At 44.1% G+C, this 27,887-nt stretch overlaps 1 protein-coding gene across 1 annotated transcript in view; it reads right to left on the minus strand.

Moving 5' to 3' along the window:
• PLXNA4 (plexin A4) overlaps positions 1–27,887 on the minus strand; it is a 796,616-nt gene that overhangs the window by 69,118 nt on the left and 699,611 nt on the right. Inside the window, exon 27 of the mRNA XM_075599345.1 lies at positions 26,926–27,025. Coding sequence (XP_075455460.1) covers positions 26,926–27,025 — 100 coding nt within the window. The remainder of the gene's footprint in view (positions 1–26,925; positions 27,026–27,887) is intronic.

Below are 27,887 nucleotides of genomic sequence, written 5' to 3' on the forward strand. Positions count from 1 at the left end.
CCCTGCCCCGAGGAGCTTACAATCTAATTGGTAGGTAGGGAGAACGTACAGAGACAGTAGGAGGGAGTTCTGGTAAGTGCGTCTGCAGGGGGCAAAGCTTTATATCATGTGTTCAGAATATTCACAGTGCTATTCGTATGCTTCTTTAAGCAAGTGTGTCTTAAGGTGGGTCTTAAATGTGACTAAGGAAGCTGATTACATGGATATGTTAAATTAACCAACTGTATTGGACAGCCCATTTAATGGCGCTGCTAATTATAAAGCTATAATTTACATGACTTGTACAAGATTCCTGCGTCTCATTTTTATCAGCACTCAATAAGCGGTGACGCTGTCTTCCCCACACTGTAACAGAGGGCCATTCCATATTACACTGGAATAGAGGGCCATTCCGTATTACACTGTAACAGAGGGCCATTCCATATTACACTGGAATAGAGGGCCATTCCGTATTACACTGTAACAGAGGGCCATTCCATATTACACTGTAACAGAGGGCCATTCCGTATTACACTGTAACAGAGGGCCATTCCGTATTACACTGTAACAGAGGGCCATTCCGTATTACACTGTAACAGAGGACCATTCCGTATTACACTGTAACAGAGGGCCATTCCGTATTACACTGTAACAGAGTGCCATTCCGTATTACACTGTAACAGAGGGCCATTCCGTATTACACTGTAACAGAGGGCCAATCCGTATTACACTGTAACAGAGGGCCATTCCGTATTACATTGTAACAGAGGGCCATTCCGTATTACACTGTAACAGAGGGCCATTCCATATTACACTGTAACAGAGGGCCATTCAGTATTACACTGTAACAGAGGGCCATTCCGTATTACACTGTAACAGAGGGCCATTCCATATTACACTGTAACAGAGGGACATTCCGTATTACACTGTAACAGAGGGACATTCCGTATTACACTGTAACAGAGGGCCATTCCGAATTACACTGGAGTAGAGGGCCATTCCGTATTACACTGTAACAGAGGGCCATTCCGTATTACACTGGAATAGAGGGCCATTCCGTATTACACTGGAATAGAGGGCCATTCCGTATTACACTGTAATAGAGGGCCATTCCGTATTACACTGTAATAGAGGGCCATTCCATATTACACTGGAATAGAGGGCCATTCCGTATTACACTGGAATAGAGGGCCATTCCATATTACACTGTAACAGAGGGCCATTCCGTATTACACTGTAACAGAGGGCCATTCCGTATTACACTGTAACAGAGGGCCATTCCGTATTACACTGAAACAGAGGGCCATTCCGTATTACACTGTAACAGAGGGCCATTCCGTATTACACTGTAACAGAGGGCCGTTCCGTATTACACTGTAACAGAGGGCCATTCCGTATTACACTGTAACAGAGGGCCATTTCGTATTACACTGTAACAGAGGGCCATTCCGTATTACACTGTAACAGAGGGCCATTCCGTATTACACTGGAACAGAGGGCCATTCCGTATTACACTGGAAAAGAGGGCCATTCCGTATTACACTGGAATAGAGGGCCATTCCGTATTACACTGGAATAGAGGGCCATTCCATATTACACTGTACACTGGAATAGAGGGCCATTCCATATTACACTGGAATAGAGGGACATTCCATATTACACTGGAATAGAGGGCCATTCCATATTACACTGTACACTGGAATAGAGGGCCATTCCATATTACACTGGAATAGAGGGCCATTCCGTATTACACTGGAATAGAGGGCCATTCCGTATTACACTGGAATAGAGGGCCATTCCGTATTACACTGGAATAGAGGGCCATTCCATATTACACTGGAATAGAGGGCCATTCCGTATTACACTGGAATAGAGGGCCATTCCGTATTACACTGGTATAGAGGGCCATTCCGTATTACACTGGAATAGAGGGCCATTCCGTATTACACTGGAATAGAGGGCCATTCCGTATTACACTGGAATAGAGGGCCATTCCGTATTACACTGGAAAAGAGGGCCATTCCATATTACACTGAAATAGAGGGCCATTCCGTATTACACTGGAATAGAGGGCCATTCCGTATTACACTGGAATAGAGGGCCATTCCGTATTACACTGGAATAGAGGGCCATTCCGTATTACACTGGAATAGAGGGCCATTCCATATTACACTGGAATAGAAGGTCATTCCATATTACACTGTAACAGAGGGCCATTCCGTATTACACTGGAACAGAGGGGCATTCCATATTACAGTGAAATAGAGGGCCATTCCGTATTACACTGGAATAGAGGGCCATTCCGTATTACACTGAAATAGAGGGCCATTCCGTATTACACTGAAATAGAGGGCCATTCCGTATTGCACTGTAACAGAAGGCCATTCCATATTATACTGGAACAGAGGGCCATTCCGTATTACACTGGAATAGAGGGCCATTCCGTATTACACTGGAATAGAGGGCCATTCCGTATTACACTGGAATAGAGGGCCATTCCGGATTACACTGGAATAGAGGGCCATTCCGTATTACACTGAAATAGAGGGCCATTCCGTATTACACTGGAATAGAGGGCCATTCCGTATTACACTGGAATAGAGGGCCATTCCGTATTACACTGGAATAGAGGGCCATTCCGTATTACACTGGAATAGAGGGCCTTTCCGTATTACACTGGAATAGAGGGCCATTCCGTATTACACTGGAATAGAGGGCCATACCGTACTACACTGGAATAGAGGGCCATTCCGTATTACACTGGAATAGAGGGCCATTCCGTATTACACTGGAATAGAGGGCCATTCCGTATTACACTGGAATAGAGGGCCATTCCGTATTAGACTGAAATAGAGGGCCATTCCGTATTACACTGGAATAGAGGGCCATTCCGTATTACACTGGAATAGAGGGCCATTCCGTATTACACTGGAATAGAGGGTCATTCCGTATTACACTGTAACAGAGGGCCATTCCGTATTACACTGTAACAGAGGGCCATTCCGTATTACACTGTAACAGAGGGCCAATCCGTATTTCACTGTAACAGAGGGCCATTCCGTATTACACTGTAACAGAGGGCCATTCCGTATTACACTGTAACAGAGGGCCATTCAGTATTACACTGTAACAGAGGGCCATTCCGTATTACACTGTAACAGAGGGACATTCCGTATTACACTGTAACAGAGGGACATTCCGTATTACACTGTAACAGAGGGCCATTCCGAATTACACTGGAATAGAGGGCCATTTCGTATTACACTGTAACAGAGGGACATTCCGTATTACACTGTAACAGAGGGCCATTCCGTATTACACTGGAGTAGAGGGCCATTTAGTTTTAAACTGTAACAGAGGGCCATTCCGTATTACACTGTAACAGAGGGCCATTCCGTATTACACTGGAATAGAGGGCCATTCCGTATTACACTGGAATAGAGGGCCATTCCGTATTATACTGGAATAGAGGGCCATTCCGTATTACACTGGAATAGAGGGCCATTCCGTATTACACTGTAACAGAGGGCCATTCCGTATTACACTGTAACAGAGGGCCATTCCGTATTACACTGGAATAGAGGGCCATTCCATATTACACTGTAACAGAGGGCCATTCCGTATTACACTGTAACAGAGGGCCATTCCGTATTACACTGTAACAGAGGGCCATTCCGTATTACACTGTAACAGAGGGTCATTCCGTATTACACTGTAACAGAGGGCCATTTCGTATTACACTGTAACAGAGGGCCATTCCGTATTACACTGGAAAAGAGGGCCATTCCGTATTACACTGGAATAGAGGGCCATTCCGTATTACACTGGAATAGAGGGCCATTCCATATTACACTGAACACTGGAATAGAGGGCCATTCCATATTACACTGGAATAGAGGGCCATTCCATATTACACTGGAATAGAGGGCCATTCCATATTACACTGTACACTGGAATAGAGGGCCATTCCATATTACACTGGAATAGAGGGCCATTCCGTATTACACTGGAATAGAGAGCTATTCCGTATTACACTGGAATAGAGGGCCATTCCGTATTACACTGAAATAGAGGGCCATTCCGTATTACACTGGAATAGAGGGCCATTCCATATTACACTGGAATAGAGGGCCATTCCAAATTACACTGGAATAGAGGGCCATTCCATATTACACTGGAATAGAGGGCCATTCCGTATTACACTGGAAAAGAGGGCCATTCCGTATTACACTGAAATAGAGGGCCATTCCGTATTACACTGAAATAGAAGGCCATTCCGTATTACACTGGAATAGAGGGCCATTCCGTATTACACTGGAATAGAGGGCCATTCCGTATTACACTGGAACAGAGGGCCATTCCGTATTACACTGGAATAGAGGGCCATTCCGTATTACACTGTAACAGAAGGCCAGTCCATATTACACTGAAATAGAGGGCCATTCCGTATTACACTGGAATAGAGGGCCATTCCGTATTACACTGAAATAGAGGGCCATTCCGTATTACACTGGAATAGAGGGTCATTCCGTATTACACTGTAACAGAGGGCCATTCCGTATTACACTGTAACAGAGGGCCATTCTGTATTACACTGTAACAGAGGGCCATTCCGTATTACACTGTAACAGAGGGCCATTCCGTATTACACTGTAACAGAGGGCCATTCCGTATTACACTGTAACAGAGGGCCATTCCGTATTACACTGTAACAGAGGACCATTCCGTATTACACTGTAACAGAGGGCCATTCCGTATTACACTGTAACAGAGGGCCAATCCGTATTTCACTGTAACAGAGGGCCATTCCGTATTACATTGTAACAGAGGGCCATTCCGTATTACATTGTAACAGAGGGCCATTCCGTATTACACTGTAACAGAGGGCCATTCAGTATTACACTGTAACAGAGGGCCATTCCGTATTACACTGTAACAGAGGGCCATTCCGTATTACACTGTAACAGAGGGCCATTCCGTATTACACTGTAACAGAGGGCCATTCCGTATTACACTGTAACAGAGGGCCATTCCGTATTACACTGTAACAGAGGGACATTCCGTATTACACTGTAACAGAGGGCCATTCCGTATTACACTGTAACAGAGGGCCATTCCGTATTACACTGTAACAGAGGGCCATTTCGTATTACACTGTAACAGAGGGCCATTCCGTATTACACTGGAAAAGAGGGCCATTCCGTATTACACTGGAATAGAGGGCCATTCCGTATTACACTGGAATAGAGGGCCATTCCATATTACACTGTACACTGGAATAGAGGGCCATTCCATATTACACTGGAATAGAGGGCCATTCCGTATTACACTGGAATAGAGAGCTATTCCGTATTACACTGGAATAGAGGGCCATTCCGTATTACACTGAAATAGAGGGCCATTCCGTATTACACTGGAATAGAGGGCCATTCCGTATTACACTGGAATAGAGGGCCATTCCATATTACACTGGAATAGAGGGCCATTCCATATTACACTGGAATAGAGGGCCATTCCGTATTACACTGGAAAAGAGGGCCATTCCGTATTACACTGAAATAGAGGGCCATTCCGTATTACACTGAAATAGAAGGCCATTCCGTATTACACTGGAATAGAGGGCCATTCCGTATTACACTGGAATAGAGGGCCATTCCGTATTACACTGGAACAGAGGGCCATTCCGTATTAAACTGTAACAGAAGGCCATTCCATATTACACTGTAACAGAGGGCCATTCCGTATTACACTGTAACAGAGGGCCATTCCGTATTACACTGTAACAGAGGGCCATTCCGTATTACACTGTAACAGAGGACCATTCCGTATTACACTGTAACAGAGGGCCATTCCATATTACACTGTAACAGAGGGCCAATCCGTATTTCACTGTAACAGAGGGCCATTCCGTATTACATTGTAACAGAGGGCCATTCCGTATTACATTGTAACAGAGGGCCATTCCGTATTACACTGTAACAGAGGGCCATTCAGTATTACACTGTAACAGAGGGCCATTCCGTATTACACTGTAACAGAGGGCCATTCCGTATTACACTGTAACAGAGGGACATTCCGTATTACACTGTAACAGAGGGACATTCCGTATTACACTGTAACAGAGGGCCATTCCGAATTACACTGGAATAGAGGGCCATTTCGTATTACACTGTAACAGAGGGACATTCCGTATTACACTGTAACAGAGGGCCATTCCGTATTACACTGCAGTAGAGGGCCATTTCGTTTTAAACTGTAACAGAGGGCCATTCCGTATTACACTGTAACAGAGGGCCATTCCGTATTACACTGGAATAGAGGGCCATTCCGTATTACACTGGAATAGAGGGCCATTCCGTATTACACTGGAATAGAGGGCCATACCGTATTACACTGGAATAGAGGGCCATTCCGTATTACACTGGAATAGAGGGCCATTCCGTATTACACTGGAATAGAGGGCCATTCCGTATTACACTGGAATAGAGGGCCATTCCGTATTAGACTGAAATAGAGGGCCATTCCGTATTACACTGGAATAGAGGGCCATTCCGTATTACACTGGAATAGAGGGCCATTCCGTATTACACTGGAATAGAGGGTCATTCCATATTACACTGTAACAGAGGGCCATTCCGTATTACACTGTAACAGAGGGCCATTCCGTATTACACTGTAACAGAGGGCCAATCCGTATTTCACTGTAACAGAGGGCCATTCCGTATTACACTGTAACAGAGGGCCATTCCGTATTACACTGTAACAGAGGGCCATTCAGTATTACACTGTAACAGAGGGCCATTCCGTATTACACTGTAACAGAGGGACATTCCGTATTACACTGTAACAGAGGGACATTCCGTATTACACTGTAACAGAGGGCCATTCCGAATTACACTGGAATAGAGGGCCATTTCGTATTACACTGTAACAGAGGGACATTCCGTATTACACTGTAACAGAGGGCCATTCCGTATTACACTGGAGTAGAGGGCCATTTAGTTTTAAACTGTAACAGAGGGCCATTCCGTATTACACTGTAACAGAGGGCCATTCCGTATTACACTGGAATAGAGGGCCATTCCGTATTACACTGGAATAGAGGGCCATTCCGTATTACACTGGAATAGAGGGCCATTCCGTATTACACTGGAATAGAGGGCCATTCCGTATTACACTGGAATAGAGGGCCATTCCGTATTACACTGGAATAGAGGGCCATTCCATATTACACTGTAACAGAGGGCCATTCCGTATTACACTGTAACAGAGGGCCATTCCGTATTACACTGTAACAGAGGGCCATTCCGTATTACACTGTAACAGAGGGTCATTCCGTATTACACTGTAACAGAGGGCCAATCCGTATTACACTGGAAAAGAGGGCCATTCCGTATTACACTGGAATAGAGGGCCATTCCGTATTACACTGGAATAGAGGGCCATTTCGTATTACACTGTAACAGAGGGCCATTCCGTATTACACTGGAAAAGAGGGCCATTCCGTATTACACTGGAATAGAGGGCCATTCCGTATTACACTGGAATAGAGGGCCATTCCATATTACACTGAACACTGGAATAGAGGGCCATTCCATATTACACTGGAATAGAGGGCCATTCCATATTACACTGGAATAGAGGGCCATTCCATATTACACTGTACACTGGAATAGAGGGCCATTCCATATTACACTGGAATAGAGGGCCATTCCGTATTACACTGGAATAGAGAGCTATTCCGTATTACACTGGAATAGAGGGCCATTCCGTATTACACTGAAATAGAGGGCCATTCCGTATTACACTGGAATAGAGGGCCATTCCATATTACACTGGAATAGAGGGCCATTCCAAATTACACTGGAATAGAGGGCCATTCCATATTACACTGGAATAGAGGGCCATTCCGTATTACACTGGAAAAGAGGGCCATTCCGTATTACACTGAAATAGAGGGCCATTCCGTATTACACTGAAATAGAAGGCCATTCCGTATTACACTGGAATAGAGGGCCATTCCGTATTACACTGGAATAGAGGGCCATTCCGTATTACACTGGAACAGAGGGCCATTCCGTATTACACTGGAATAGAGGGCCATTCCGTATTACACTGTAACAGAAGGCCAGTCCATATTACACTGAAATAGAGGGCCATTCCGTATTACACTGGAATAGAGGGTCATTCCGTATTACACTGTAACAGAGGGCCATTCCGTATTACACTGTAACAGAGGGCCATTCTGTATTACACTGTAACAGAGGGCCATTCCGTATTACACTGTAACAGAGGGCCATTCCGTATTACACTGTAACAGAGGGCCATTCCGTATTACACTGTAACAGAGGGCCATTCCGTATTACACTGTAACAGAGGACCATTCCGTATTACACTGTAACAGAGGGCCATTCCGTATTACACTGTAACAGAGGGCCAATCCGTATTTCACTGTAACAGAGGGCCATTCCGTATTACATTGTAACAGAGGGCCATTCCGTATTACATTGTAACAGAGGGCCATTCCGTATTACACTGTAACAGAGGGCCATTCAGTATTACACTGTAACAGAGGGCCATTCCGTATTACACTGTAACAGAGGGCCATTCCGTATTACACTGTAACAGAGGGCCATTCCGTATTACACTGTAACAGAGGGCCATTCCGTATTACACTGTAACAGAGGGCCATTCCGTATTACACTGTAACAGAGGGACATTCCGTATTACACTGTAACAGAGGGCCATTCCGTATTACACTGTAACAGAGGGCCATTTCGTATTACACTGTAACAGAGGGCCATTCCGTATTACACTGGAAAAGAGGGCCATTCCGTATTACACTGGAATAGAGGGCCATTCCGTATTACACTGGAATAGAGGGCCATTCCATATTACACTGAACACTGGAATAGAGGGCCATTCCATATTACACTGGAATAGAGGGCCATTCTATATTACATTGGAATAGAGGGCCATTCCATATTACACTGTACACTGGAATAGAGGGCCATTCCATATTACACTGGAATAGAGGGCCATTCCGTATTACACTGGAATAGAGAGCTATTCCGTATTACACTGGAATAGAGGGCCATTCCGTATTACACTGAAATAGAGGGCCATTCCGTATTACACTGGAATAGAGGGCCATTCCGTATTACACTGGAATAGAGGGCCATTCCATATTACACTGGAATAGAGGGCCATTCCATATTACACTGGAATAGAGGGCCATTCCGTATTACACTGGAAAAGAGGGCAATTCCGTATTACACTGAAATAGAGGGCCATTCCGTATTACACTGAAATAGAAGGCCATTCCGTATTACACTGGAATAGAGGGCCATTCCGTATTACACTGGAATAGAGGGCCATTCCGTATTACACTGGAACAGAGGGCCATTCCGTATTACACTGTAACAGAAGGCCATTCCATATTACACTGAAATAGAGGGCCATTCCGTATTACACTGGAATAGAGGGCCATTCCGTATTACACTGAAATAGAGGGCCATTCCGTATTACACTGGAATAGAGGGTCATTCCGTATTACACTGTAACAGAGGGCCATTCCGTATTACACTGTAACAGAGGGCCATTCCGTATTACACTGTAACAGAGGGCCATTCCGTATTACACTGTAACAGAGGGCCATTCCGTATTACACTGTAACAGAGGGCCATTCCGTATTACACTGTAACAGAGGGCCATTCCGTATTACACTGTAACAGAGGACCATTCCATATTACACTGTAACAGAGGGCCATTCCGTATTACACTGTAACAGAGGGCCAATCCGTATTTCACTGTAACAGAGGGCCATTCCGTATTACATTGTAACAGAGGGCCATTCCGTATTACATTGTAACAGAGGGCCATTCCGTATTACACTGTAACAGAGGGCCATTCCGTATTACACTGTAACAGAGGGACATTCCGTATTACACTGTAACAGAGGGACATTCCGTATTACACTGTAACAGAGGGCCATTCCGAATTACACTGGAATAGAGGGCCATTTCGTATTACACTGTAACAGAGGGACATTCCGTATTACACTGTAACAGAGGGCCATTCCGTATTACACTGGAGTAGAGGGCCATTTCGTTTTAAACTGTAACAGAGGGCCATTCCGTATTACACTGTAACAGAGGGCCATTCCGTATTACACTGGAATAGAGGGCCATTCCGTATTACACTGGAATAGAGGGCCATTCCGTATTACACTGTAACAGAGGGCCATTCCGTATTACACTGGAATAGAGGGCCATTCCGTATTACACTGGAATAGAGGGCCATTCCGTATTACACTGGAATAAAGGGCCATTCCATATTACACTGTAACAGAGGGCCATTCCGTATTACACTGTAACAGAGGGCCATTCCGTATTACACTGTAACAGAGGGCCATTCCGTATTACACTGTAACAGAGGGCCATTCCGTATTACACTGTAACAGAGGGCCATTCCGTATTACACTGTAACAGAGGGCCATTCCGTATTACACTGGAATAGAGGGCCATTCCGTATTACACTGGAATAGAGGGCCATTCCATATTACACTGAACACTGGAATAGAGGGCCATTCCATATTACACTGGAATAGAGGGCCATTCCATATTACACTGGAATAGAGGGCCATTCCATATTACACTGTACACTGGAATAGAGGGCCATTCCATATTACACTGAACACTGGAATAGAGGGCCATTCCATATTACACTGGAATAGAGGGCCATTCCATATTACACTGGAAACAGAGGGCCATTCCGTATTACACTGGAATAGAGAGCTATTCCGTATTACACTGGAATAGAGGGCCATTCCGTATTACACTGAAATAGAGGGCCATTCCGTATTACACTGGAATAGAGGGCCATTCCGTATTACACTGGAATAGAGGGCCAATCCATATTACACTGGAATAGAGGGCCATTCCATATTACACTGGAATAGAGGGCCATTCCGTATTACACTGGAAAAGAGGGCCATTCCGTATTACAATGAAATAGAGGGCCATTCCGTATTACACTGAAATAGAAGGCCATTCCGTATTACACTGGAATAGAGGGCCATTCCGTATTACACTGGAATAGAGGGCCATTCCGTATTACACTGGAATAGAGGGCCATTCCGTATTACACTGGAATAGAGGGCCATTCCGTATTACACTGGAATAGAGGGCCATTCCGTATTACACTGGAATAGAGGGCCATTCCGTATTACACTGGAATAGAGGGCCATTCCATATTACACTGTACACTGGAATAGAGGGCCATTCCATATTACACTGGAATAGAGGGCCATTCCGTATTACACTGGAATAGAGAGCTATTCCGTATTACACTGGAATAGAGGGCCATTCCGTATTACACTGAAATAGAGGGCCATTCCGTATTACACTGGAATAGAGGGCCATTCCGCATTACACTGGAATAGAGGGCCATTCCAAATTACACTGGAATAGAGGGCCATTCCATATTACACTGGAATAGAGGGCCATTCCGTATTACACTGGAAAAGAGGGCCATTCCGTATTACACTGAAATAGAGGGCCATTCCGTATTACACTGAAATAGAAGGCCATTCCGTATTACACTGGAATAGAGGGCCATTCCGTATTACACTGGAATAGAGGGCCATTCCGTATTACACTGGAACAGAGGGCCATTCCGTATTACACTGGAATAGAGGGCCATTCCGTATTACACTGTAACAGAAGGCCATTCCATATTACACTGAAATAGAGGGCCATTCCGTATTACACTGGAATAGAGGGCCATTCCGTATTACACTGAAATAGAGGGCCATTCCGTATTACACTGGAATAGAGGGTCATTCCGTATTACACTGTAACAGAGGGCCATTCCGTATTACACTGTAACAGAGGGCCATTCTGTATTACACTGTAACAGAGGGCCATTCCGTATTACACTGTAACAGAGGGCCATTCCGTATTACACTGTAACAGAGGACCATTCCGTATTACACTGTAACAGAGGGCCATTCCGTATTACACTGTAACAGAGGGCCAATCCGTATTTCACTGTAACAGAGGGCCATTCCGTATTACATTGTAACAGAGGGCCATTCCGTATTACATTGTAACAGAGGGCCATTCCGTATTACACTGTAACAGAGGGCCATTCAGTATTACACTGTAACAGAGGGCCATTCCGTATTACACTGTAACAGAGGGCCATTCCGTATTACACTGTAACAGAGGGCCATTCCGTATTACACTGTAACAGAGGGCCATTCCGTATTACACTGTAACAGAGGGACATTCCGTATTACACTGAACACTGGAATAGAGGGCCATTCCATATTACACTGGAATAGAGGGCCATTCCGTATTACACTGGAATAGAGGGCCATTCCATATTACACTGTACACTGGAATAGAGGGCCATTCCATATTACACTGGAATAGAGGGCCATTCCGTATTACACTGGAATAGAGAGCTATTCCGTATTACACTGGAATAGAGGGCCATTCCGTATTACACTGAAATAGAGGGCCATTCCGTATTACACTGGAATAGAGGGCCATTCCGTATTACACTGTAACAGAGGGCCATTCCGTATTACACTGTAACAGAGGGCCATTCTGTATTACACTGTAACAGAGGGCCATTCCGTATTACACTGTAACAGAGGGCCATTCCGTATTACACTGTAACAGAGGGCCATTCCGTATTACACTGTAACAGAGGGCCATTCCGTATTACACTGTAACAGAGGACCATTCCGTATTACACTGTAACAGAGGGCCATTCCGTATTACACTGTAACAGAGGGCCAATCCATATTACACTGAACACTGGAATAGAGGGCCATTCCATATTACACTGGAATAGAGGGCCATTCCATATTACACTGGAATAGAGGGCCATTCCATATTACACTGTACACTGGAATAGAGGGCCATTCCATATTACACTGAACACTGGAATAGAGGGCCATTCCGTATTACACTGGAATAGAGAGCTATTCCGTATTACACTGGAATAGAGGGCCATTCCGTATTACACTGAAATAGAGGGCCATTCCGTATTACACTGGAATAGAGGGTCATTCCGTATTACACTGTAACAGAGGGCCATTCCGTATTACACTGTAACAGAGGGCCATTCCGTATTACACTGTAACAGAGGGCCATTCCGTATTACACTGTAACAGAGGGCCATTCCGTATTACACTGTAACAGAGGGCCATTCCGTATTACACTGTAACAGAGGGCCATTCCGTATTACACTGTAACAGAGGACCATTCCGTATTACACTGTAACAGAGGGCCATTCCGTATTACACTGTAACAGAGGGCCAATCCGTATTTCACTGTAACAGAGGGCCATTCCGTATTACATTGTAACAGAGGGCCATTCCGTATTACATTGTAACAGAGGGCCATTCCGTATTACACTGTAACAGAGGGCCATTCAGTATTACACTGTAACAGAGGGCCATTCCGTATTACACTGTAACAGAGGGCCATTCCGTATTACACTGTAACAGAGGGACATTCCGTATTACACTGTAACAGAGGGACATTCCGTATTACACTGTAACAGAGGGCCATTCCGAATTACACTGGAATAGAGGGCCATTTCGTATTACACTGTAACAGAGGGACATTCCGTATTACACTGTAACAGAGGGCCATTCCGTATTACACTGGAGTAGAGGGCCATTTCGTTTTAAACTGTAACAGAGGGCCATTCCGTATTACACTGTAACAGAGGGCCATTCCGTATTACACTGGAATAGAGGGCCATTCCGTATTACACTGGAATAGAGGGCCATTCCGTATTACACTGTAACAGAGGGCCATTCCGTATTACACTGGAATAGAGGGCCATTCCGTATTACACTGGAATAGAGGGCCATTCCGTATTACACTGGAATAAAGGGCCATTCCATATTACACTGTAACAGAGGGCCATTCCGTATTACACTGTAACAGAGGGCCATTCCGTATTACACTGTAACAGAGGGCCATTCCGTATTACACTGTAACAGAGGGCCATTCCGTATTACACTGTAACAGAGGGCCATTCCGTATTACACTGTAACAGAGGGCCATTCCGTATTACACTGGAATAGAGGGCCATTCCGTATTACACTGGAATAGAGGGCCATTCCATATTACACTGAACACTGGAATAGAGGGCCATTCCATATTACACTGGAATAGAGGGCCATTCCATATTACACTGGAATAGAGGGCCATTCCATATTACACTGTACACTGGAATAGAGGGCCATTCCATATTACACTGAACACTGGAATAGAGGGCCATTCCATATTACACTGGAATAGAGGGCCATTCCATATTACACTGGAAACAGAGGGCCATTCCGTATTACACTGGAATAGAGAGCTATTCCGTATTACACTGGAATAGAGGGCCATTCCGTATTACACTGAAATAGAGGGCCATTCCGTATTACACTGGAATAGAGGGCCATTCCGTATTACACTGGAATAGAGGGCCAATCCATATTACACTGGAATAGAGGGCCATTCCATATTACACTGGAATAGAGGGCCATTCCGTATTACACTGGAAAAGAGGGCCATTCCGTATTACAATGAAATAGAGGGCCATTCCGTATTACACTGAAATAGAGGGCCATTCCGTATTACACTGGAATAGAGGGCCATTCCGTATTACACTGGAATAGAGGGCCATTCCGTATTACACTGAAATAGAGGGCCATTCCGTATTACACTGGAATAGAGGGCCATTCCGTATTACACTGGAATAGAGGGCCATTCCGTATTACACTGGAATAGAGGGCCATTCCGTATTACACTGGAATAGAGGGCCATTCCGTATTACACTGGAATAGAGGGCCATTCCGTATTACACTGGAATAGAGGGCCATTCCATATTACACTGTACACTGGAATAGAGGGCCATTCCATATTACACTGGAATAGAGGGCCATTCCGTATTACACTGGAATAGAGAGCTATTCCGTATTACACTGGAATAGAGGGCCATTCCGTATTACACTGAAATAGAGGGCCATTCCGTATTACACTGGAATAGAGGGCCATTCCGCATTACACTGGAATAGAGGGCCATTCCAAATTACACTGGAATAGAGGGCCATTCCATATTACACTGGAATAGAGGGCCATTCCGTATTACACTGGAAAAGAGGGCCATTCCGTATTACACTGAAATAGAGGGCCATTCCGTATTACACTGAAATAGAAGGCCATTCCGTATTACACTGGAATAGAGGGCCATTCCGTATTACACTGGAATAGAGGGCCAATCCGTATTACACTGGAACAGAGGGCCATTCCGTATTACACTGGAATAGAGGGCCATTCCGTATTACACTGTAACAGAAGGCCATTCCATATTACACTGAAATAGAGGGCCATTCCGTATTACACTGGAATAGAGGGCCATTCCGTATTACACTGAAATAGAGGGCCATTCCGTATTACACTGGAATAGAGGGTCATTCCGTATTACACTGTAACAGAGGGCCATTCCGTATTACACTGTAACAGAGGGCCATTCTGTATTACACTGTAACAGAGGGCCATTCCGTATTACACTGTAACAGAGGGCCATTCCGTATTACACTGTAACAGAGGGCCATTCCGTATTACACTGTAACAGAGGGCCATTCCGTATTACACTGTAACAGAGGACCATTCCGTATTACACTGTAACAGAGGGCCATTCCGTATTACACTGTAACAGAGGGCCAATCCGTATTTCACTGTAACAGAGGGCCATTCCGTATTACATTGTAACAGAGGGCCATTCCGTATTACATTGTAACAGAGGGCCATTCCGTATTACACTGTAACAGAGGGCCATTCAGTATTACACTGTAACAGAGGGCCATTCCGTATTACACTGTAACAGAGGGCCATTCCGTATTACACTGTAACAGAGGGCCATTCCGTATTACACTGTAACAGAGGGCCATTCCGTATTACACTGTAACAGAGGGACATTCCGTATTACACTGAACACTGGAATAGAGGGCCATTCCATATTACACTGGAATAGAGGGCCATTCCGTATTACACTGGAATAGAGGGCCATTCCATATTACACTGTACACTGGAATAGAGGGCCATTCCATATTACACTGGAATAGAGGGCCATTCCGTATTACACTGGAATAGAGAGCTATTCCGTATTACACTGGAATAGAGGGCCATTCCGTATTACACTGAAATAGAGGGCCATTCCGTATTACACTGGAATAGAGGGCCATTCCGTATTACACTGTAACAGAGGGCCATTCCGTATTACACTGTAACAGAGGGCCATTCTGTATTACACTGTAACAGAGGGCCATTCCGTATTACACTGTAACAGAGGGCCATTCCGTATTACACTGTAACAGAGGGCCATTCCGTATTACACTGTAACAGAGGACCATTCCGTATTACACTGTAACAGAGGGCCATTCCGTATTACACTGTAACAGAGGGCCAATCCGTATTTCACTGTAACAGAGGGCCATTTCGTATTACATTGTAACAGAGGGCCATTCCGTATTACATTGTAACAGAGGGCCATTCCGTATTACACTGTAACAGAGGGCCATTCAGTATTACACTGTAACAGAGGGACATTCCGTATTACACTGTAACAGAGGGCCATTCCGTATTACACTGTAACAGAGGGACATTCCGTATTACACTGTAACAGAGGGACATTCCGTATTACACTGTAACAGAGGGCCATTCCGAATTACACTGTAACAGAGGGCCATTTCGTATTACACTGTAACAGAGGGACATTCCGTATTACACTGTAACAGAGGGCCATTCCGTATTACACTGGAGTAGAGGGCCATTTCGTTTTAAACTGTAACAGAGGGCCATTCCGTATTACACTGTAACAGAGGGCCATTCCGTATTACACTGGAATAGAGGGCCATTCCGTATTACACTGGAATAGAGGGCCATTCCGTATTACACTGTAACAGAGGGCCATTCCGTATTACACTGGAATAGAGGGCCATTCCGTATTACACTGGAATAGAGGGCCATTCCGTATTACAATGGAATAAAGGGCCATTCCATATTACACTGTAACAGAGGGCCATTCCGTATTACACTGTAACAGAGGGCCATTCCGTATTACACTGTAACAGAGGGCCATTCCGTATTACACTGTAACAGAGGGCCATTCCGTATTACACTGTAACAGAGGGAAATTCCGTATTACACTGTAACAGAGGGCCATTCCGTATTACACTGGAAGAGAGGGCCATTCCGTATTACACTGGAATAGAGGGCCATTCCATATTACACTGAACACTGGAATAGAGGGCCATTCCATATTACACTGGAATAGAGGGCATTCCATATTACACTGGAATAGAGGGCCATTCCATATTACACTGTACACTGGAATAGAGGGCCATTCCATATTACACTGGAAACAGAGGGCCATTCCGTATTACACTGGAATAGAGAGCTATTCCGTATTACACTGGAATAGAGGGCCATTCCGTATTACACTGAAATAGAGGGCCATTCCGTATTACACTGGAATAGAGGGCCATTCCGTATTACACTGGAATAGAGGGCCAATCCATATTACACTGGAATAGAGGGCCATTTCATATTACACTGGAATAGAGGGCCATTCCGTATTACACTGGAAAAGAGGGCCATTCCGTATTACAATGAAATAGAGGGCCATTCCGTATTACATTGAAATAGAAGGCCATTCCGTATTACACTGGAATAGAGGGCCATTCCGTATTACACTGGAATAGAGGGCCATTCCGTATTACACTGAAATAGAGGGCCATTCCGTATTACACTGGAATAGAGGGCCATTCCGTATTACACTGGAATAGAGGGCCATTCCGTATTACACTGGAATAGAGGGCCATTCCGTATTACACTGGAATAGAGGGCCATTCCGTATTACACTGGAATAGAGGGCCATTCCGTATTACACTGGAATAGAGGGCCATACCGTATTACACTGGAATAGAGGGCCATTCCGTATTACACTGGAATAGAGGGCCATTCCGTATTACACTGGAATAGAGGGCCATTCCGTATTACACTGGAATAGAGGGCCATTCCATATTATACTGGAATAGAGGGCCATTCCGTATTACACTGGAATAGAGGGCCATTCCATATTACACTGGAATAGAAGGCAATTCCGTATTACACTGTAACAGAGGGCCATTCCGTATTACACTGTAACAGAGGGCCATTCCGTATTACACTGTAACAGAGGGCCATTCCGTATTACACTGGAATAGAAGGCCATTCCGTATTACACTGTAACAGAGGGCCATTCCGTATTACACTGTAACAGAGGGCCATTCCGTATTACACTGTAACAGAGGGCCATTCCGTATTACACTGGAATAGAGGGCCATTCCGTATTACACTGGAATAGAGGGCCATTCCGTATTACACTGGATTAGAGGGCCATTCCGTATTACACTGGAATAGAGGGCCATTCCGTATTACACTGGAATAGAGGGCCATTCCGTATTACACTGGAATAGAGGGCCATTCCGTATTACACTGGAATAGAGGGCCATTCCGTATTACACTGTAACAGAGGGCCATTCCGTATTACACTGGAATAGAGGGCCATTCCGTATTACACTGTAACAGAGGGCCATTTCGTATTACACTGAAATAGAGGGCCATTCAGTATTACACTGGAATAGAGGGCCATTCCGTATTACACTGGAATAGAGGGCCATTCCGTATTACACTGTAACAGAAGGCCATTCTGTATTACACTGAAATAGAGGGCCATTCCGTATTACACTGGAATAGAGGGCCATTCCGTATTACACTGAAATAGAGGGCCATTCCGTATTACACTGGAATAGAGGGCCATTCCGTATTACACTGGAATAGAGGGCCATTCCGTATTATACTGGAATAGAGGGTCATTCCGTATTACACTGTAACAGAAGGCCATTCCATATTACACTGGAATAGAGGGCCATTCCGTATTATACTGGAATAGAGGGCCATTCCGTATTACACTGGAATATAGGGCCATTCCGTATTACACTGGAATAGAGGGCCATTCCGTATTACACTGGAATAGAGGGCCATTCAATATTACACTGAAATAGAAGGCCATTCCATATTACACTGTAACAGAGGGCCATTCCGTATTACACTGGAATAGAGGGCCATTCCGTATTACACTGGAATAGAGGGCCATTCCGTATTACACTGTAACAGAGGGTCATTCCGTATTACACTGTAACAGAGGGCCATTCCATATTACACTGGAATAGAGGGCCATTCCATATTATACTGGAATAGAGGGCCATTCCGTATTACACTGGAATAGAGGGCCATTCCGTATTACACTGGAATAGAGGGCCATTCCGTATTATACTGGAATAGAGGGTCATTCCGTATTACACTTGAATAGAGGGCCATTCAATATTACACTGAAATAGAAGGCCATTCCATATTACACTGTATAAGAAGGCAATTCCATATTACACTGGAATAGAGGGCCATTCAATATTACACTGAAATAGAAGGCCATTCCATATTACACTGTAACAGAAGGCCATTCCATATTACACTGGAATAGAGGGCCATTCCATATTACACTGGAACAGAGGGCCATTCCATATTACACTGGAATAGAGGGCCATTCCATATTACACTGGAACAGAAGGCCATTCCATATTACACTGGAATAGAGGGCCATTCCATATTACACTGGAACAGAGGGCCATTCCATATTACACTGGAATAGAGGGCCATTCCATATTACACTGGAATAGAGGGCCATTCCATATTACACTGGAATAGAGGGCCATTCCGTATTACACTGTAACAGAAGGCCATTCCATATTACACTGAAATAGAGGGCCATTCCGTATTACACTGGAATAGAGGGCCATTCCGTATTACACTGGAATAGAGGGCCATTCCGTATTACACTGGAATAGAGGGCCATTCCATATTACACTGGAATAGAGGGCCATTCCATATTATACTGGAATAGAGGGCCATTCCATATTACACTGGAATAGAGGGCCATTCCATATTACACTGGAATAGAGGGCCATTCCATATTATACTGGAATAGAGGGCCATTCCATATTACACTGGAATAGAGGGCCATTCCATATTACACTGGAATAGAGGGCCATTCCATATTATTCTGGAATAGAAGGCCATTCCATATTATTCTGGAATAGAGGGCCATTCCATATTACACTGGAATAGAGGGCCATTCCATAGTACAAATGAATGGAACTAAATGTCTCTAGAGCAGGGGTGGCCAACTCCAGTCTTCAATAGCCACCAACAGGCCAGGTATTGGGTCTATACCTGCTTCAGCACAGGTAGCTCATTGACTGGAGTTGGCCAGCTCTGCTCTAGAATAACGGAAGGACAGCTTCACCCTAAAACTCTGTTGGCTAACAAGCTGCTCCAAATGGCCTTTTTCTCAATGTGCAGGTGAAGCTGCTTTCCTGTGCTGGAGGAGATTGGAGTCCCTGTGATCGGAAAATGAGCTGATCGATTCGCCAGCACTGGGAGGCGGCTCTGTGACATAATGAATAGGGGTCATTGAGCTCACGTGTAACTCGGAAGCAAGCAGAAAATGAAGAGAAACGTTGCTCTATGCCAAAACAGGGAGGTTGGAAAACAAACCTGGGCTCAGAGAAGGAGTGATACTTGCCTCCAAACTGGGTGCCGTTATCTCTCAGCTTTTTAAAACTCCTGTGTCACATGGGCCAATAGAAAGCCTCACCGGATGCCTCCTACTGGCCTGCGTAACGCGAGATATTAAAACCTCCATTTCGATAGCCCCACATTGCTCAGCCTGCGGTGCTAATGGCACCCCCTATGGAGGTAAGTATCTCGGGAGGCAGGGGGTCTCTAGAGCTGGAATTTATGTGGCTCAGCTCTCGACACCCGTTCCTTGAATCCTAAACCTCTAAAAAAATAAATAAAAGGAAAGCAGGATTGCCGCTTTAACAAGAGTGAGAAAGAAGGCGAACGAGAGGTAATGCGGCTTTGTTGATTTGCATTTTTCCGTGTTCTTTTCACCACGACATTGAACAAGCATGTGCAGAGAAAATGAGCGAACACACGTTAAAAATAATGACAGCTGAAAATGATTTACTACAGGGACTTCTCTTTTCTATAATTAATCACTTGAAATTGGATATCTATGTAAATATGTCACCTCTCCTGTCTGAGTGATGTCTCTCTCTCTCTTCCTATGGATTAAGGCCTGCTATGAAAATGAAGACTCCCGCTAGGCTTGATCATCCACGGATTTCGTTTATCCTAGAAGCAACCAACCTTAAATTACTTGGGAGTGCAACCTGGAGGCTTCTGGGCACGGCCAAAAGGGTAGTTCTCCAAATAGAAAATGAGGTGCTGTTGGGGGGTGAGGGAGGTGGGCAGGTTCTCCCCCTCGTTCACTTAGCCTTTACAGTGCCTTAATGACATACATTGTATGGCCTGGGCCCTGGCTCATTTGATATAACAGGGACATTATGGATTTGCTCATTTCTTTAGGGGCTGATCAGGCTAACTGCAGCCAGCCCAATAGAAATGAAGTGGAGCTCTCTCCACCTATGTTTCTGGTATCTGGTGCCTGTTCGCATCAGATGATCACTCCTGGAGCTATCATATGACATAGAAGTCTGGTGGAAGAACCTGTGGCTCTGTGAAGGTTACAGGCAGCCACACCACGGCTGACCCTTCCTATCCTAAAGGGACAATTGAAAACGATGTGACATCACATTGATGCCTTTAATACTTTTTATACCATAAACGACATCACCAAAAAGGTAATGTAACTTCATTGTGCTTTTACAAAGGGATAGAAAACATAACACCACACAATGTTTAGAAAAGAACGAAAATAATATTTAACATTTTTATGGTGTAGCCTGCAACGCATTATTCTAGGATTTGAGAATAGCAAATACCTAACGTGCGTCTTCAAACTGCTTTCAAAGAGAATTCACTGTTACGCCAGGTGAAAATACACTTTCAAACAAATATAATCTTTGATACAGTAGGTGAACTACATGCATTTTAAACTAAGAGCAATGAAACCGCTCAAAGAAAAACAGTATTGAGGCGGTGTGTTATGTGCCTCATACAGTCCTTTTGCCTTTACTGTTAAATACATTCTATGAGTCAATTTCATGTTTCATCCATAATCCATATAGAACGGGACAGCCAGTGGGGAAGATGGAATTAGAACTGAAGTCTAGAAGGAAGCTAGGGAAGAAGTCGAGAAAATCCTAGCAAAACTCTACATGCAGCTTAAAGAACAATGCTATACTGTAACAATGCCATAGCTATTCTCATCCACAAGAAAGGAGTCAAAGAGGACCAAGACTTCAACAACTACAGACTAATTGGTCTACTTCCAATCACTTACAAGATTGTTATGAAGATACACACTAATCGGCTGCAACAGACCCGGACTTTGCACAGCCTAGAGAACAAGTGGGATTTCGCAGTGAATACAACACAATGGACCACATCTAAGTCCTACAAGAAGGGAATTCCCAAAGAATTATTATGATCTACCACTCAGTTTAGGATACGCAGATTACAATAAAGCCTTCGATTCAGTCTATACCTCAGCAATTACAAAAGCACTAAGAAGACAAAATGTTGAACAAGCGCACATTGATAATATAAGAAACATTTACGAGAATGCCACATCAACGACTAGATTACATGAACGTACAAGCAAGATAAGGATCAGCAAGGGAGTGCGGCAGGGAGACACCATGTCACCAAAGCTTTTCACAACAGCACATTCATTGTTCAAGGTATTAAATTGGAAAGAAAAGTAGGGTGACCAGACGTCCCATTTTTTGGACTTTGTCCTGGGTCACGACTTATCTTAAATGTCCCGTTTTTTGGCAGCGTTGGCCACGTATGCGTGTTCAGATCTTGCCGTCTGCTTGTGCCCGATTGGCGCTTCCGGTCGCGCATGAACAGCTGGAAAGTGCCAATCGTGCATGTGCACGAGCAGCTATCATGCACCGATCACGCATGCACAGCGGGCAAAAGGCCATCATGCATGCGCGGCCGACAAGCGCCCATTGCATGTGCGCGGCCGCCACTTGTCCATCACGCATGCGTGGCCGGCATTTGCCAGCTGCTCATGCTTGCCATTCGCGCATACACAGTCGGTGCTTGCCGTTCGCGCATGCGCTGTTGGCACTCGCTGTTGGCACTCGCTGTTGGCCCATGCATGAAATTTGACCCGGGAAAAATGTGGTTATCCTAAAGAAAAAGGAATCAAAATCAGTGGCGAATACTTGAATCAGCTATGATTTGCAGAGGGCATTGTTCTTTTTGTAACAAGTATACTGTAGTGACGACGAGTATTCTAAAACAAATCTGGGGCAATCACCAACAAGACCCAGGTACATGCTGGGTACATGCTGCAACATTTCAGTGACATTTCTGCAGACAGACTAATGGCCCATCGGATTAACAGCAGGGGTCCCTGGCAGTCCCATTCAAACTGAATGGGACTGCCAGGGACCCCTGCTGTGTTAATCCGATGGGCCATTAGTCTCTGCAGAAATGTCATTGAAATGTTGCAGCATGTACCTAGCATGTACCTGGGTCTTGTTGGTGATAGCCCCAGATTTTCCAAGACACGTTTAAGGCAAGTTTTAGAATACTCGTCGGCGCACCTGTAGAAGACCTCCAGCAGCAAATAAGACCTCTGTTGAAAAAAGTAAGAAGGTGTTCAACAAATGTGTCAAATCTACAAATATCTATCAATAGAGGTGAACCTTTCAAATTAAATCAATAGGATAATAAAGATGGGATGGACTCGGAGCATATTTGGAAGACAAAAAACAATCTTAAAAAAGGAATCTTTCACTGTACCTCAAAAGGAGAGTGTTCAACCAGTGTATCCTGCCCATGCTCACATATTAATGTGAACCTTTGACCCTAAATGGGAAGACTAGCTTCAGACAACTCAAAGAAGTGACGAGGCGAGATGTATACTGGGTATTTTCCGAAGGGACAGGAAAAGAATAAATACGTTCAAAACCACACAAAAGGCTGTTGGTGAAGACATTCAAATGGCATTGGGCCAGATGTATTGCATGAAGAAATTACCATCGGATGGACTCCAACGGAAATCAAAAGACCAAGATGATAACCAAAGCTAATATGGGAGGATGAAATCAGAAGATGTGGGGAAGACAGGCTTGCAACCACAATACCTGGAAAATCATTAGTAAGTCCTTCATCCAGCAGTGTTTGAAGATGATGGTATGCAGTATTTATATATTGATTGTATGTTAGTTTATCATTTTTATGAAAATGTCTGGCATTAGCTTGACCTAAAAGAACTGACAATCTAACTCTCAGTTCTGGATTTTCTCTTTATAGTCCACTGACAATATGAGAAACTCAGATATAAACAACAAAAAAAACCCTATTACATACAGTACAAGACATACACAGGATTGTGGGCCAGCACACAAGCGAGTCTTCACTCATCACCATGTAGTAACTTCATGTATCACCATGGGTACTACTTGGAAGAAAGGACCATATGGCTGCCTACCATTCTTTGCTCATCACCAGTAACACTCTCATGGCCATTATGATGGTCAAAGAGAGTCAAATTATTTTTGCTTCTGTGTAAGGTTTATTGAGGCTGTAATGACTCATAGTATTGAAGAGGAGGACATTTCGGCATCAAAATTGTTAACTTTTGCCTGCACAGGATTTCATCGTACACTAGTTAATGTTCTGACTGTGTCTAAAAGCTAAATCTGTCCTTTATTGCTCTACAACATAATGTATTATAAAAAGGCAACTAATCAATATGTTTTTCTGCAGCCAACTTACCAGACAGTGGAAAAAGTTTATTTCAGTTAGTGGGTTAATGTACCAAAGGAGATGAATTGAAAGGATCAGCCAGGCATCTCCATGCAGCTCTGTTTACATCACAGATGCCTCATTGCAGTTGGGGTTGGAAGTGGTAGCCTTAGTAATGAGGTGGGGGGTTTAAAACCAGAGCCTAATGATCCCTATGATGCTTGTAGAAATATCGTGCTAGCAATCTGTGGCCTCCAAATTTCCCAGATGTTTCACTACAACCAATTCACACAACGGCTGTGTTGAAGACCCTCACTTTAGAAAGGGAAGACCCCATTTTGCCCCTTGGCCACTTTTCACCACTCGTAACCCTTCACCGCCAGAGTGGGCTGCCATGCATTGCAAAGGGTTAAAACCCAGATCCAACTTTATTGACCTACCGCTACCATTATGTGCGTGGCCCCCTCTGCACTGAATGAAACGTTCTGAAGTAAGGATTACATGATAAAAGTGATTGCAATTTATTTATTCCTACGAATCTCTCCGAAAGAACTCGCAGCACAAGATAAAATGCATCTGAAGATTGAATAATGAGAATAACTAATTGAATTAAAAGCTCCTCAATCATGGCAAGTTCTTATTCTGTCACCTGCTTCACTGATATTAAGCACTTGTGCAACATTGTATCAGCTCCATCAGTAGTGGAGGACATGAGACTTCTGGCAGACGTCGTGCTGGAACCCTGCACTGGAGCAGACATTAACAGCCCTCTGCGTGAACATTACACAGACACAGTGAGTCAAAGTGGGATAATAGCTCCTGTCAGAGCTAATTAATATCCCAGTAGAATATGCCTGATTATTTGGGCATCTGATGGGTATTCTCTTGGCGATGGCTGAGTGCCTCTTCCTGGTGATTCAACATGGTAGAAGAGGCACAGCAAAAGAGTATCCAACGTGTGTTTCCGCTGCTGAAGTAATACAAGCATCAAAGGGACCTGTGTAATGGTGTCTTTAAAAGAGGTAAATGACTTTATTGTGGCATGTTCTGGTCACTCAAAAAGTGACCACCTGTATACAATTCTAAGATACAGTAGATATGTTGGTTGTAATTGTTTGGAGTCAATACCCTTGCTATAAACATGTATCCAATGTTATTGCAACCCGTGGCACGCCACAGTGGGACATACAGATGTAACAACACTTACTATCCTCAGCGCCGCGGACAAACCAGCGAAAGTCTGCGGCGCCGGGGACACTGCCTGCCGCTACAAGGCTGCGGGGCGGGGGAGTCTATGCTTTTGAGTGGGAACCCCCACAGTGTTAATCCTGCTGCGCCACGACAAAACGTGACAAGACGTGGCAGTGAAATTGAGGGCATAAAGCTCTGCTACATCTGTGCGCATTGCACTGGCGAGTGATGCGCCCATTTTTGGGGAAACGAAAGGGGGCACAACCAGGGCTGGACTATTGCGCCGTTTCGGCCACGGGTGCAATAATATTGGCTACCCATTTTCCCCGAGTATCAGAACTCCTCAGTGTGGGTAGAGCGGCTGGCATGAAATTCAGCACCCGCATACAGTACACATTGACATATAGACAGCAAGTCGCTTGGAGTTGGGTCTCACAATTATTTCAACTTCGTTACTTGCTACAAAATGTAATCTAATTCCTACCCCCCTTGTGCCAAGGAGGAGATCCACTAAAGTATTGATAAATAAATAAAGAATAGCGGTATTAGTGTTTAACTCCAATGTAATTTACCAAACGATTCACTTAGGCCACAGCGGCAGTGGGAAAGCAGCCAGAAGAGGCGTTTTACCGCAGCGATATATTCAACTGATTATCAGTTATTCACAGGAGTTTCTGGGCATAATAATAATGATTTGTTGTGTGCCTTTTTCATGATACTTTTTTGTTGTTACTGTAGTTCAGCCATCAATAGCGTTACAAAATAAAACACCACTCTTTTCAATGATCGGATAACATTTTTTTTTAAAAGCCCTAGTATCCTGTGTGGTACATACAGTAGATTCAGATCGTCACAGTGCTCTCTCTCTCACCCCTACCATTGCTTTTTTATAACAGACACTCACCGTATCTGCTGGCTGAGGTCCTGGAGACTGTGGAGTTGTTCACTGCATTGTAAGCTGTGACTTGTTTAGACACCAAAGCTACCACAGAGCCATCCGGTACCTGCAGAAACCAAAGACAACAACAGATCAATCAACAGCTACTTCAAAAATAATATTAGAGACGTAATGCAGATCTCAAGCTTCAGTGTCGGGCTATTCTTGGCCTGTTTTTTCTGTCTTTGTAAGACCCTTGATTACGAGAAGGTATTGTAATATTTCAGACACAGATTATCCTCGGCTGTCTCTTCTCTTCAGGGACACTTTCTTGCTGAAAAACTTTAAAACAAAGCTTGCTTTTGGATCATGAGTATAACAATCCCAAATATCTTTGCACAAAACCGTCCGCAATCCATGAGAAAATATATCCCAACTATTCAGAGCCTGAAAGACGAGCTGAAGGAGTCGTCACTGGGCAGTATATGATAATAATGTAGTGGCCAAGTGCCAAAAATATACATGGTACAAAAATACAGTGTAAGTCCTTCCTCAGGAAGGCCAAGTCACTTTATCTCCCTGTCCTCACCCGAAAATGACATTGTAAGCTTCACTGGTCCTGCAATATTCCATGTACCACGCTACATATATAAAATATATATTTCTTAATATTAATCATTTTATTTCATTAAAGCTCAGTAACTACAGAATATTTAACAAAATTTGCATTTCAAAGTATCAATTATTATAAAGAAGTAAATAAATAAAATTAGAACCTGGATAACCGCAACAATTTTCCGAAAAACAGCAGTCAGGCGTAACGCCTAACCGGGTGTAATATATGGGATATGTCAAAATAATAGACTACTAAAGCATATCATTCTTGGTGCTATTAGTCCTTAAGTGATAACACCATTGATTCTAAATGGTAATACAGTTATTCTTGCTGAACTGTAGCATTAGCACTGATACTACAGCCCGCTGCCCGG

The sequence above is a fragment of the Ascaphus truei genome, chromosome 5 (genome assembly GCF_040206685.1).
Source record: "Ascaphus truei isolate aAscTru1 chromosome 5, aAscTru1.hap1, whole genome shotgun sequence".
Classification (NCBI taxonomy): domain Eukaryota; kingdom Metazoa; phylum Chordata; class Amphibia; order Anura; family Ascaphidae; genus Ascaphus; species Ascaphus truei.